Consider the following 14,769-nt stretch of genomic DNA (forward strand, 5'->3'; position numbering starts at 1 on the left):
AATTTCCACCAAAAAGGAAAAATCCTAAATAAAGAAAATTCTACAAATGCCAAAAACAATTTTCACCGTCTAAATAAAATATTTAGAACTAAGTGAACATTTTGTTGACCTAAAAATGCAATTTTGAAAAATGCATATTTTTCTAATTCAAATAAAATAGCAATAAAATCCAAATAAAATTATTTATTTGATTTTAATATTTTTCCTCCAATATTTCTTTTATTTTGGAGAAGTCATATTATCTCCTCTCATTTATTTTTATATTAGAAATATTTTTTCGAAGAGAAAAATAATTAAAACCAAAATGATCCTCTTTTCAATATTTGAGAAAATTCAAATATGAAAATAATAAAATCCCAACTCTTTCCGTGGGTCCTTAAGTTGCTTAGGATTTTTAGGATCCAAAACCAAAATGCAAATCAAATATGGTATGCATATAATGACCTATGTATAACATTCCAAATTGAAAATTTGGGACGTTACAATCTATGCATGAAAATGGTGTTGAAATTCATAAAAAATTTAAACATTTGCTCAAACCTCATGTTTTTACTTGTTTTGAGAAGCCCAATGCAACATGCATCTTTATTTTTCCTAAGGAACCACTTCCTGTACAATTCCCACTCCCGCGGAGCATCCAAACAACTATGTTATACAATTCCTGTTCAGATTTCAAGATATGCCTTCCAATTCCTGTGTTTTGTATATCATGTATTCCAAACAGGCCCTAGCTGGTGTATGCGTATTATACAAACAAATGCTAATACAATGGAACTGCAAAATACTTGGAAGAAGAAAAATGCGCAGTCTGAACATCATTTGTCCCTTCTAGTCCAGTACAGCATGAGTACTTTGTACGCGTACATGAATGTGTGTATTGGTCATATAATCTACTTGGTAGAATGGAGGTGGCTAGTATATTCGTTCTGCTGTGGAGACAGGGCGAAGGAAGACAACGATAACAGTGATGTTGTCTGTGCTGCCCCGCGCTGAGGCCTCGGTAGCCAGCCTCTTGGAGCACATTCCAGGCTCTTTCACAGTGTCCTTGATGATGGAAAGGACATCCTCGTTGCCTACCACATCCCAGAGTCCGTCACTAGCCATGACCTACAGCACATCAAAATCAAATCAAGTTGCCACCGATGAATTCTTGATGCTACAGTCCACTACATTCATTGCAACTTGCTAGCACCGACACTAGATATTTCTCACCAAGGTTCACGAGTATAGAACTAATTTTAAAAGACCTTATTACTAATGCATGCAACATTTTCTTTATGCAACTCAGGAACAGAACAATTTACATATTAGATCATCATATCCATGATCTTTTAAATCGTCAGATCCATGATATTTCCCCAAACATATGAATATCATCGATATGATGGATTAACCACTAAATTTTGCCTTCACTGTTTATACTGTTCCTTCTTACCCAGCTATCACTAAAGAATCTTTCTGTAAATACTTTGCCACCAAGTTTTGCCTTCATTTCACATTGTAACAGAACTCGGGCCATCCTAACCAATTATCTTTGCTTGGGCTCCACTTGGGAGCACCAGAGAGTCTCACACCGATATTAAATTTACGCCTGTAATTTACTTGTCACGGGTCTTCTTCATTCAGGAAAAAAGACAACAAGAGAAGCTTTTGTATTTTAATTTACTTGAGTGCCTAGTATAAACACCCAATTCATAGGTTGCAATTTACAATTATACTCCCTCCGTTCCTAAATATAAGTCTTTTTAGACATTTCAAATGGACTACAACATATGGATGTATGTAGACCATGGTTTTCACTTTCAGTTTCAACAAAATTTCAGCATCAACTGAAATCACTGAAATTCAGTGAAATTCAGTTATTTCAGTCTGCATTTCAGCCAAAAGGCCGAAATATTTATTTGAATTTAATTAAATATTTGAATTTTTCAAAAATTATTTTGAAAAAATATTTGATTTCCTGTGTACTACTGAATTTTCTGAAATATTTTGACCGAAACATAATATTTCAGTGTCTACTGAAATTAATGAAATTCAGTGAATTTCAGTGAAATCTCACTGAAAGTGAAAACCATGATGTAGACATATTTTAGAGTATAGATTCACTCATTTTGCTCCGTATGTACTCACTTGTTGAAATCTCTAAAAAGACTTATATTTGGGAACGGAGGGAGTATATTGCTAAGCATTGGTAACTAGCACATGAAAGAAACACCATACCGAAGTAAGTACTTCAAGCTGATATAATGAAGAAATAAACATCAATGAACTAATAAGCACATGATATAATTGTGTAGTACATGTATAGAGCTTAATGTATTACAAAAAGATAAACTGAAAACAGCAACACAGCTAAAGCTAATGCGACAAACCAGGAACTCGTCATCAGCTGTTAAATCAGTTTCAGTTATCTCAGGCAATGCTGTCACTGCTGGCTTGAGATCGTCATCACCAATTGACCTTGTAACCTGTCAAGAAGAGACATTACTTTTTATAAACTACATTTTTTTTTTCTGTAAATTTTTTCTACAAGACTACAACAGTTCTGAAGCATCATCTTATCAGCATAAATAGGATAAGAAATGATTTTGATGCAATTAATCGCACTGATAAATCTGTAGATGATTTCCAAAATAAACAAATATGTCTGGGAGTGGGTTCCAGGGACTGAATCAGGCACTGCTAATCTTTCTGCCAAAGAGATCGGATGCCTCGGCTCCTAGGGACTACCGCCTCATCAGCCTCATCTACATCTTCGCAAAGTTGGTGGCAAAGACGCTGGCCAGCCGGTTGTCGCCAAGGCTGGTGACTTAGGTTGAGAGCCAATGTGCGTTCATTAGGAAGCACTCCATACATAATAGCTAGGACAAACCAGGAACTCACCATCAGCTGATTAATTACCTGTATTGACTATATATTGCCGATCCTGCCATGAATGAGAAGTAAGAAATGAGATGCTAAATTAGACCAAGTAGCTTTAGTGCATCTCCTTATTCCTCTATGCCAATCTACCTACCCCCAAACCCCACGAACCCTGGCAATTCATCCCCAAATTTCCCCATTTCGATTTCAGGGCATCACATCCCCCTCGAGTCAAGTTATTCGTCTGGCTTGCTTGCCAGCACCGTTGCTGGACCACCGAGCAGCTCGCATGTTGGGGTCTTTGACCAGTCAGAGACAATGGCCCATCTCCTTGTTAGAGTTATATTTATGGTGGCCTTTGGCCTCCTTTGTGTATATATGATGGCTTTTGCCTCCTGATAATATGATTAAGTTGCTATTCCAACATGGTATTAGAGCTTTAGGTTTTCTTTTCTGATCAAATCTCGCGCTGACACTGCCGGTTGCCGTCGCTGTTCCTCCCACCCGCATGCTGCAGGCCTAGCCACTACATCTCACACAGGCTGCAGGCCTACGCCCGCGATGTGCTCCAGTGTGCTCCGGTGAAGGCCGCAGTTCTGATCCCGACGGGCTCCATCGCTGCTGCTGCCCCCATCCATCCTGGTTCCCGTTCAGATCGGGCTGCAGCAAGTCCTTCAGATCGGGCTGCGCCTCCACCAGCAGCCACGCCTTCCTCCCCAACGCCGCGCGCTGTCGTAGGCGCCTGCATCTGGCATTCTGGCCCAGCCGCCGCATGCGCTTTCTCTGGGCTTGACTCCACCGACTTCTCCTGCGTCCGCCAAATCCCGGTGCTGGCTGCCGATTTCCCGCCGCCATCCGCCAGCTGTTCCTCTGCTCCTCCCGGTGTCTACCGCCCCCTGCCGTGACCGCCGACTCTTGCTCCGCCCGTTTTTCGTCTCCGCCGGCAGCTTGCCGCGGGCCTTTTGCACATCCGCCGCCGGCCCCATCGACGCGGGCTTCCACTGATGTAGTGGCTGTGCGCTATTGTCTTCTTCAATCGACAGTTAGCCGTTGATCTGTTTTGAACCGGCTCAGCTCCTGTGGTCGGCTCGGCCCAGCTCCTGTGAACCGCCTCGGCTTGGCTCAGCTCCTGTGGACCACTCGGCTCAGCTCGTTCGACTGCTGTCCTACTCTCTGGCGGCGGATTTCGGCTTGGCTAGTTGCTTAAAAAAACGAGTGCAATGTCTATCGACGGTGTTCCCTACATTGACCCCGTCTCACACAAACGTCGTCACTCGGTGCTTAGTGCTCATCCGTCTGTGACATTGTCCCCTATGACGTCCTCAGCAGGCTGTGTTGGGTGCTATTCGTCGACTCTTCTCACGGCTTCTGCCTGCGGTGGTGGTGTCAGATCTACGCCGACTCCTCTCACGGCTTCCGCGCGTGGCAGTGACCGCTCTACGTCGACTCCTCTCGCGGCTTCCGTGTGTGGCTGTGACCGCTCTACGTCGACTTCTCTCGCGGCTTCTGCACGCGGTGGTGAACGCTCTACGTCGACTCCCCCAGTGGCTTCCACATGTGGCTCTACGTCGACTCGCTACTTTCGGTCGACTCTACATGCGGCTTCCACAGATGGTGGCGATTGCTCATCGTCGGCAGGTGTTTTTACCTCGACCTCTTCCACCGTGTCCCTGACTGCGCGTGATGTGCAGCTGTGATGCCTGCTTGCTGCTTGGGATTCTTCGCCGACAGGTTCTGCAGTTTCTGTGACTGACTCTTCTGGCACTGAGAAACCACCTTCTACCCATTCAGGTACATCCCCATGGATTCTTGATACTGGAGCGTCCTTGCATATGACTTATGATTCTTCCACTTTGACCTCCGTTTGACCTGTTGAGTCTCGTCTGAGTGAATTGCAAAAAACATCGACACTTCAGGCAAGGTTTGCAAAAACCACACATTTATGAAATTGTGCCAAAAAGCACTAATTTTTTTCATAATTTTTTGCAAAAAACACTAGTTGGCAGCTTTGGCCGTTTTGATGACGATTATGACAGATGGGTCCCATAAATGATGATGTGGCGTAACTGTTGACAGTTGACGGTGTTAGACGGGAGATTTTTACAGATTTACAAAACAGTCCCTGTTCAAAATTGAAAAAAGCAATCAGCCCCACCCCCACCCCGTCGCCTGTCTCCTCGTCAGGTGACTGCGTGCTCGCGGCCAGCGCCGACGGCCGGCGCACTCACCGCAGCTCAAGCCGACCTCCCCCACGACCGCACCTTCCTCTCCCCCGGCCCCAACCACCTCCCGCCGCCCCACTCCCACCGTAGAGCTGTTGCTGCTCATGGCCCGGCCGGCGCAGAGGAGGTGCGGTGGCTGGGGATGGCCTGGCCGGCCGAGATGCGGGGCGTGGCCGCCACGACGGCTCGACCTCGACCCCCGCTCTTCGGCGCACTACTCGAGCAGGTCCAAGGCGAGGCGCGCATGAGTAGAGGAGCTCTTGCACGGCTGCGCCGTTCCAGCAACCTCCTCAAATCCTCCAACATGGCCGCCTCCAAGATGTCCTGCACGGCGAACAGCCAAGATGCCAGGTCGGCCGCCCGATCCCGACGCCGCCACCGCCCAACCGCCGCGCTCACCGGTGGCCGCCACCTTGCTGAGAGGGTCAGTCCTCGCGTGTGCTGACCTGCTGCACCGGGCCTCGCCGAGCCTCTCATGCGCTGCTCCTACCGGCCGCGGGCATCCACTGGAGGGAGTGTCAGCCGGCATCTACCACCGGACCGGTGGAACTGAAGAAACGGCGGCGGGGACGCCGGCCCGCCGGTGCCCATGGTACGTCCGCCTCCGCCTCCGGAGAAGAGAGACGAGGAGGGCAGGGGCTTTATTGCTTTTTAATTTTTTTGAAAAGGGTGTCGGTGTAAAATTCTCTGTCTAACGGAGTTGCCTGCGAACCGTTAGGCCACGTCGGCAAAAGCGGGACCCATCTGTCATAATCATCATCAAAACGACCAAAGCCGCCAACTAGTGTTTTTTACAAAAAATTAGAGAAAAAATTAGTGGTTTTGGGCACAATTCCGTAAATGTGTGGTTCCTGCAAAACTTGCCTGAAGTGTCGATGTTTTTTGCAATTCACTCGTCTCGTCTTCGTGTTCTTATGGCTGATGGCACTCCCCTCCCTGTAGCTAGTCGAGGCACTCTTAGCACTTCTACATTTCATGTTCCCGCTGTCGCTCATGTTCCTTGACCTACCATGTAGCTCATATGTGGTGGTCAGATTGTTGACTCCAGTTGTAGGGTCATTCTCGACTTTGGTTCACGTTCTGTTCAGGATCGTCGCACGGGCGCTCTGCTTAGTGCTGGGCCTCGATGCTCTGATGGCCTCTGGGAGCTTGACTGGCTTCGTCTTCCCTCCGCTGCCACTGCCGCCAGTATCGCAGCCCCTGTTGATGCATCTACCGGCTCTTTTCGGCAGTGGCATCATCATCTTGGCCATTTATGTGGTTCTCGTTTCTCGTCTTTGGTTCATCGCGGTGTTCTGGGGTCTATCTCCGGTAACGCTTCGTAGGATTGTCTGGGTTGTAGGCTTGGTAAGCAGATTCAGCTACCTTATCTGTTAGAATAAATCCAAGGTACGCGGTCGATCCACCGAGGAACAAGCAATCACAGCACAATGACCACATCGAGATTTGTTAACGAGGTTCGGCGAACTCGCCTACTCCCCGGGGCAATGACTACGGGCGCTCCTCCCCGGGGCAATGACTACGGGCGCTCCTCCCCGAGATACCCAACACCGGCCACCCGGGCGCCGGCACAAGCCACCAACACCCCCTTGCGAGCCTGTCGCTATCTAGTCGTCATGGGTTACAACATGGGGTGCCTCCTCATATATAAGAGGCCAAGGGTACAACGTGTCCGACTTCGACACTACACGTATCCTACCCACACTACAACACCAAGTCCAAACGTAACCCAACTCATACACAATATTCGACACAAACACAACATTATCCTCACAATGAGTCAGTGTCCGAGCGCCCTTTTGATCTCGTTCACTCTGATGTTTGGGGTCCGGCTCCCTTCGCTTCGAAAGGGGGTCATCGCTACTATATTATCTTCATAGATGATTTTTCTCGGTACACTTGGATCTATTTCATGTCTTCTCGTAGTGAGGTCTTATCTATATTGATGCGGCATACCCTACCGCAAACATGACTAGTACACAAGTCATGATGAATACGCCGGTCAATGACAAAGGTTGCAGGCGACTGCGGTAGTCGTCGACAAAGGGGTGCAAACGGAGGATATTATGGATGAGGCGAAGACAGTGCGGGTCGACGAGACGGATGTCAGAAAGTTAGTTAACCGAGACAAGGACGACAAAATTATGGAGAAGATGATATATCTTAGCAAGGGAATAGATGGGAACTTGCGTACATTATGTGGTCCAGGTTTTCTGCCAATAATACACAAAGAAGGAACGCATGTTAATTGTGAGAAAATTGCTAGATTAGACGAGTCCATACAAGTGCATGCATGCACAACGTCAGGAAGGAATTGTTTGTTTTCAAATAATGGATTCAAAAAGGAATATCATGCATGTGTTTGCAGAAATAATAGGACATGGAGAACATGGAGAATAAAAAGGAAAGGCCATGCATGCAACAGATTTGTTAGTTGGGTTTCACCAGATATAAAAACTCCAGTGCATGTGCTAGAAAATAGGAAGAGAAGGAGCCTGCACGTACGTGGAGATATGTTTCCAGATCGGCCGTCTATGGACGTTTGAAAAAGGAAAACAAAGTAGCAGATTACAATGGATGCAGCAAGGAGATCGGTTGTGCAAGTCACGCAAGGGATTGTACACCAACCGTTTTCCAATCAACTAGTATGGCCTGCGTGCCTTGGTTTGGCCGAACTCGTCTGAGTAGGTTTGAACCTAGGTTGTATATATATTATTTGCTATCAAGACTTTTAGGATGAGGCTATTTTCTTTAGAGTTTAGACAGACTATGAAGCGGCCCTCTGGGTGTTCATCTTGTTTATTATTGTGAGATTTTCTATCAAGAAAATTACACTTTGGCGAGAGGATTCTCGTGATCGAGAGTTTGCTAGCTATTGGCTTGAGGTCCGTCGGCGACAACGGATTGCGTGCTGGTGACATCTACATTGACGAGAGGTGCCTTGTTTGCCGAGGTATTGCTAGTCAGTTGTTGTTACCACAGTTTCAGGTTGCGTGTATCGCTCGCGTAATTGAAAACTTTTATCAGTGAAATTTAGTCGCGGTTGTTGCATCGTGAAAGATCGGGCCAAATTAGCGACGCGTACGAGGTCGTGCTCTCATCATATATACAAAAAATATGTCGCCATGGTTCCTACCTAGTTTTCCACTCCTATTCGTGTTTTCGCGTTCAGCTGGTGAGTGTATCTCCCATGCGTTGCGAGGATTCCTTGCTGAGCAGGGTACTCTTACTCAGTTCTCTTGACCTGGTGCTCATGCTCAGAATGGTGTGGCTGAGCGCAAGCATCGTCACCTTCTTGAGACAGCGCGTGCAATGATGATCGCCACCTCTCTTCCACCTCACTTCTACTGCTCTACGGGGTAGTATTCATCTCGAGCGTCTTTCTAGTCGTTCTGCTGATTATTCAGCGCTTCGCTTGTTTGGTTGCGTTTGTTATGTTTTGCTTGCCCCTCGTGAACGCACCAAACTGACCGCTCGATCTGTTGAGTGTGTTTTTCTCGGATACAGTGATGAGCAAAAGGGCTATCGGTGTTGGGATCCTGTCGGTCGCCTGATGCGTATTTCTCGGGATACAACCTTTGATGAGTCTCGTCCCTTCTACCTACGTCCATCCTCGGCCTTTTCCATAGAGGACATCTCTTTTCTTATGTTTCCGGATACATCTCCCTCCGTGCCCAGTATTCCTACTCCTCGTCCCACTGTTGCAGATCCGACGCCGTTCTCTCCTACAGTTTCTTCTCCTCCCTCATCGCATGACTCTCCACCTCCATCACCGATACCTTCCCCTTCTCCACCTTCATCGTCGATACATTCCCTGTCTCCACCTCCGGTGATTCCACCTCTTCCCTCCATTCCTTTCCATTATACTCGTCATCCACGTGTTGTGGATGAGTCTATTGATGTGTCATCTACTTCTGGTGTGTCATCTTCCTCCTCTTAGTCGACTTATGGTCTTCGTTCTCGGCCTTGTCCGCCCCCTGACCGATATTCACCTTCTCGCTATGGTCTTTCGATTGTTCTTGAGCCGATTTCTTATCAAGATGTTGTTGTTCATCCTGAATGACAGTTTGCGATGGCAGAGGAGATTGCTGCCCTTGAACGCACTGGGACGTGGGATCTGGTTTCTCTTCCTTCCCGTGTTCGTCCCATCTCTTATAAGTGGGTCTTGTGGCTCGTGGCTTTCAGCAGCAGCATGGTCATGATTACGATGAGACTTTTGCTCATGTGGCCCATATGACCACTGTCCGCACACTTCTCTCGTGGCCTCTAATCGCCACAGATCCGTGTCTCAGCTTGATGTTAAGAATGCCTTTCTTAATGGTGAGTTGTGTGAGGAAGTTTATATGCAGCCACCACCTGGGTATTTAGTTCCTGATGGCATGTTTGCCGTCTTCGTCGCTCTTTCTATGGCCTTAAGCAAGCCCCCCGCAATTGGTTTGAGCGTTTTGCCTCTGTGGTCACTGCAGCCGGTTTTTCGCCCAGTGCTCATGATCCAGCGTTGTTTGTCCACCTTTCTGCTCGTGGTCGCACTCTTATTCTTCTATATGTTGATGACATGATCATCAGTGGCGACGATTCTGAGTACATTGCCTTTGTCAAGGCCCGTCTCAATGAGCAGTTTCTTATGTTGTGTTAGAATTGTGTCAAATATAGTGTACAAGGTAGGTTACAGTTGGACTTGTAGTTGTATTGTGTTTAGATAGGATATGGAGTCGTGTCCTAGTAGGACACTTGTATCCTAGGCCTCTCATATATAGCGGGGTAGACACACGATGTAACCTATGCCAACGTAATAGCACAGGAACGCACGGGAAGACGGCGGCATGTGCCGGCGTCTAGGGTGACCGGGTGCTGTATTGTAGCGGTGTCATGGGGAGGAGCGCCCATAGTCAGACCCCGGGGATGTAGCCATATCGGTGAACCTCGTTAACAAATCTTGGTGTCGTGCTCGTGTGATTGCTTGGTCCTCGGATGATCGACGGTATGTCTCGGATTTATTCTAACAAGTGGTATCAGAGCTAAGGTGATTTGAAGGTCCTGGATTGTTGATTAGAGGAGGAAAAGCGCTCGGCATGGATCAACATTGTTCGTACGGAAGACGTCGCTGTAGAGCGACTTGTGCGGACGAGGGCCGATCCTACAGGTTGGCGTTCTTTTTTGGAATTGCAATAAAAGGCATAAGCATCAGCGCATCCTTTCGGCGAGACCTGATCGCTACGGTGGGGAGCGTGTATGAGGCGGCGACAGTGATTGTGCAATCAGCGGCTGGGGCAGATCAAATCGATCTGTGTGGTCAGGCAGGTCAGGCAGTTGCGCGCGAGGCATGCAACCATGTGGAGCTGTGCACTTGGTACGCTGTGCGGGCCATGGACGGGATGCTCGAAGCTGAATATGCTGGAAGCCAGATGTGTGAGTCACGAGATTTGTTTTGGAAACAAAAGGGACCGAGTCCCAGGAGGAGTCGTGTTCTCCTCGTCTCTGTTAGACGGAGACCTGCGCGCAGGTAGCAGCGACAGCAGCCGATAAGAGAGACAAAGGCACGAGGCAGTCAGATCAAATCAGCAGATGAAATCCATTGATTTATATGCATCAATTGGGAAGGCAAGGACGAAGACAAAGCAAAGCAAGCATCGCGTGTTGAGCCGGGAGTAATGACGTGAAGACCAACAAGATTCTTTTGAATATGCAACTACTAGTGTACTCGGTGTACTTGGACATCACGTGAGGAGAGCTCAGTTAATTTTTTTGCAGGGTCAGTCATACGAAGAACCAGGGCGCCAACGGGTACCATGTTTGAGGTGGAGAAGTTCAAGGAAATGAAAACCTTGGGTTATGGCAGACAAAGGTGGAAAAATTTGTTGGCACAATAGGGATGCTTGAAGACGTAGTGGGAAGTCATGTCAGTTAAGATGGAATTATCATGTGATGGATGGAAATTCGCGAAATGATTTGGGAGCCTGGGTCGGACTAGACAGTCTGATGGATCGACGCAAGTCGGTTGGTACAAAAGACAGTGGTGGGATCGGCGACAACAACATAGGAGCGTGAAGCTGATGGTGACCGTCTTCTGGGCGTGGAAACACGTGGCGCAGGCCCGAGGTCTTGTGCGGCTTCGACAAGACTATGGCACAGGGTTGATTCAAGACGGTGCGCACATGAGAGCTTGAAGTCGACGGTGCGCGAGGGTGGAATGATCATCTACCATGGAGTCATGTTGAAGGCGGAGCTGGATTGAGGGGCTACGGTGTAAAGAATCCAAAGAATCGAAGCCTATTCAGGTGGGAAAAAAGTGAGGCACGTAGTTCGGACTGGAGCCCAGTGGTCTGACGGAAGCATGAAACTCGTCATCGGTCAGCGATGATCGGTGGTATTCTGCAGTGGGGTTGAGTCGTGTGGGTTCGCAACCCTTGAGACTCGACCAGGACAGTGGAGGCTCGACGCGGTAATAGCGGCGAGGCGTGCGGTATGCACGGCATGGAGACGGGCCAGGGCTCTGGTGGTCATACATGTGGTGAGACAACTGCGAATTTGGCTCGAGATGACTACAAGCAATGGTGAAATTCCTTCAAGTTTCAGACAAGCGGTCAAGGAAGAGCGGTGATGTTGAGTTCAGGTAACTCTTATGTCTGACCCAATATGTGAGTTGTTCACTTTCACGCAGGTCAGTGATCAGTGTGTGATGGTGTTGACAGATACTCCGGAAGTTAGGAGCGCAGACTAGAGTAAAGAGGAACTTAATTTTGCTCGAGCATTGACTGTGATCAAGAAAAGAAGGGACTACAAGTTGCAGGTGGAGTCATATGGAGTCTTTGGAGTAGCGGCCATACTCATGGGATAAGCTCAAGTCCAATGTACATGAAAGTTTGACGCATTGACGAATTCAAGATGGTGGAGAATATTCGCCAAGGTGGAGTTTGTTAGAATTGTGTCGAATATAGTGTACAAGGTAGGTTACAGTTGGACTTGTAGTTGTATTGTGTTTAGATAGGATATGGAGTCGTGTCCTAGTAGGACATTTGTATCCTAGGCCTCTCATATATAGCGGGGTAGACACACGATGTAACCTATGCCAACATAATAGCACAGGAACGCACGGGAAGCCGGCGGCATGTGCCGACGTCCAAGGCAACCGAGTGCGGTATTGTAGCGGTGTCATAGGGGCGGAGCGCCCATAGTCAGGCCCCGGGGATGTAGCCATATCGGTGAACCTCGTTAACAAATCGTGCTCGTGTGATTGCTTGGTCCTCGGATGATCGCCGGTATGTCTCGGATTTATTCTAACATGCTGATCTTGGTCCTCTTCGTTACTTTCTTGGGATTGAGGTTTCCTCCACCTTTGATGGCTTTTTTATTTCCCAAGAAAAGTATCTCCAGGATCTTCTTGTTTGTGCGGCTCTTAGTGATGAGCGCACTGTTGAGACTCCTATGGAGCTCAATGTTAACCTCCGCGCTTCTGATGGTGAGCTCTTGTCTGATCCGGCGCATTATCGTCATCTTGTTGGGAGTCTTGTCTATCTTGCTGTCACTCGTCCGGATATCTCCTATTCTGTCCATATTCTGAGTCAGTTTGTTTCCGCTCCCACTTCAGTTCATTATAGACACCTTCGTCTTCTACGATATCTTCGTGGCACGATCTCTCATCATCTTTTTCCCCGTTCCAGTTCGTTACAGCTCCAGGCCTATTCGGATGCTACGTGGGCTAGTGATCCTTCGGATCGCCGTTCACTTTCTGCTTATTGTGTCTTTCTTGGTGGTTCTCTTATTGCCTGGAAGACGAAGAAACGGACTGCAGTTTCCTGTTTGAGTGCAGAGGCCGAGTTGAGAGCTATGGCTCTTCTGACGACGGAGGTGACTTGGTTACGATCGTTACTGGAGGATTTTGGTGTTTCTGTTACTACACCTACCACCCTCTTGTCCGACAGTACAGGTGCTATCAGTATTGCACGGGACCCCATGAAGCATGAGCTTACCAAGCATATCGGTGTTGATGCTTCTTATGTGCGCACTGCTATGCGGGATCATGTTATTGCTCTTCAGTATGTGCCCTCTGAGTTACAGCTAGCGGACTTCTTCACGAAGGCCCAGACTAGAGCGCAACATAGATTTCACCTCTCCAAACTAAGTGTTGTGGATCCACCATGAGTTTGAGGGGGGGGGGGGTTACAGTTATATATGGTGGCCTTTGGCCTTTTGCGTTCTGGCCTTTGGCCTCCTCTGTACATGCGTTCTAGCCTTTGGCCTCCTCTGTACATGTATATATGATGGCTTTTGCCTCATGATAATATGATCAAGTTGTTATTCCAACACTCCTAACCTCCTATTCTTTCTCCTTCCATAATCTTGGTCACTTGGTGCATCTAGGAGCATCGCAGCGCAATCATCTTTGACGACGGTCAACTCAGCTTAGCCCATCTATTTGACACGATCAAGATGGAAGCCAGCAATGGGTGACAGCGGGGCAAGGGGTCTGGTGGCTTTGCTCCCGACGAGGGCGGTGTCTAGTGATTACAGGTGTCATGTTTGTAATTCACCCGGTGTTGCCCTTCTTAGTGCTTGCACAAACTCTTCTTTCTATCAATGCATCAAGATGCAAGGCTTTTGCATTTTCTCAAAAAATAAATAAATAGAGTAGAATAATCTACATCAGGCGAGTTCTGCATCCGTAAAGAAATCTTCAAACATACTTTCCATGTTGAATGTGAAGATCTAGGTGATGCATAACTACTGGAAACAGAAGATGAGAAAATGTAAGAGAAACTGTGTACATTTCCCATAGGAGCATGCTTTACTTTGAACTACACCTAAGTTACAGTTGGAAAAGCTTTTGTAGGAAGAAGTTTTCAAGGTAAGGTAGCTCATCTGTTATGTCAAATTGGATTCAAAGGTTTTATAAGCGAAGTAAAGGTGTATTTATATAACTGGGTCTTAAACATTCAATAGGACCGTTTTGAAGTAGATATTTATGTTCTTCATCACAAATTATAGCACAGGACATCTAGTGTGAAGCATTCAGCAAGCATATATAGTCAATCTTCCCAGTTTTGCTGTTGCCACGGACAGATTGCTGGGATTCTTACTGTATGAATATGTATGTAATTATCTGACTTTGAAGTGCTAAACAGTCCAAGAGGCTATTTACAACATAAATGAAGTATAAACAGAAATAGGTGGGGCCATCATACATTGACCGTTTCCTTCAAATTAATTGACAAACAAAAAAGCTTAATCTCAACTAATGTGGGAGCTAGATTAAGTTACTAATCTCGCAATATATCTATGCATTTGCCATAAACTGGGGCTCCTTGATTTCCAGTGCATAAATTAAAAACATATTTGAATATGCTTTTCAAAATTTCTAGTTTCTGGGTGGGTGCCCCCAGACCCCAGTACACTCCGCGTTCTTAACCTTCAAAATAGTCTAAAACGAATCTCAAACTTTCAAAACCTTCCCTTTAATCCTATGTGGCTCCCACGTATCGATGCGGATAATCCCCACCACCCTTCTTAACCAAACAGAGTACTGGACTAGTTTTCCTGAAGACCTAAACCAGTCATTGTGTGCTAATGGCGCTAGGCCTGCTCGAGGTGGACCCTGGCCCGAAGAGGCGAAGGGCTCGGCGGAAGCCACATGCCAAAGGCAGGCAGGAAAAAAACTGGGAGATAGGTTATTTTTTAGAGGGAAATT

General features: G+C 47.1%; 1 protein-coding gene across 2 annotated transcripts in view; it reads right to left on the minus strand.

Moving 5' to 3' along the window:
- Positions 1 to 668: 668 nt before the first annotated feature.
- LOC123078332 (protein kinase and PP2C-like domain-containing protein) overlaps positions 669 to 14,769 on the minus strand; it is a 28,622-nt gene continuing 14,521 nt past the window's right edge. For both annotated transcript variants that reach the window (XM_044500798.1, XM_044500799.1), the window contains 2 exons: positions 2,373 to 2,468; positions 669 to 1,107 (listed from right to left, as the gene is read on the minus strand). In XM_044500798.1, coding sequence (XP_044356733.1) covers positions 913 to 1,107; positions 2,373 to 2,468 — 291 coding nt within the window. In that variant the 3' untranslated portion in view covers positions 669 to 912. The remainder of the gene's footprint in view (positions 1,108 to 2,372; positions 2,469 to 14,769) is intronic.

This window comes from Triticum aestivum, chromosome 3D, assembly GCF_018294505.1.
Source record: "Triticum aestivum cultivar Chinese Spring chromosome 3D, IWGSC CS RefSeq v2.1, whole genome shotgun sequence".
Lineage (NCBI taxonomy): Eukaryota > Viridiplantae > Streptophyta > Magnoliopsida > Poales > Poaceae > Triticum > Triticum aestivum.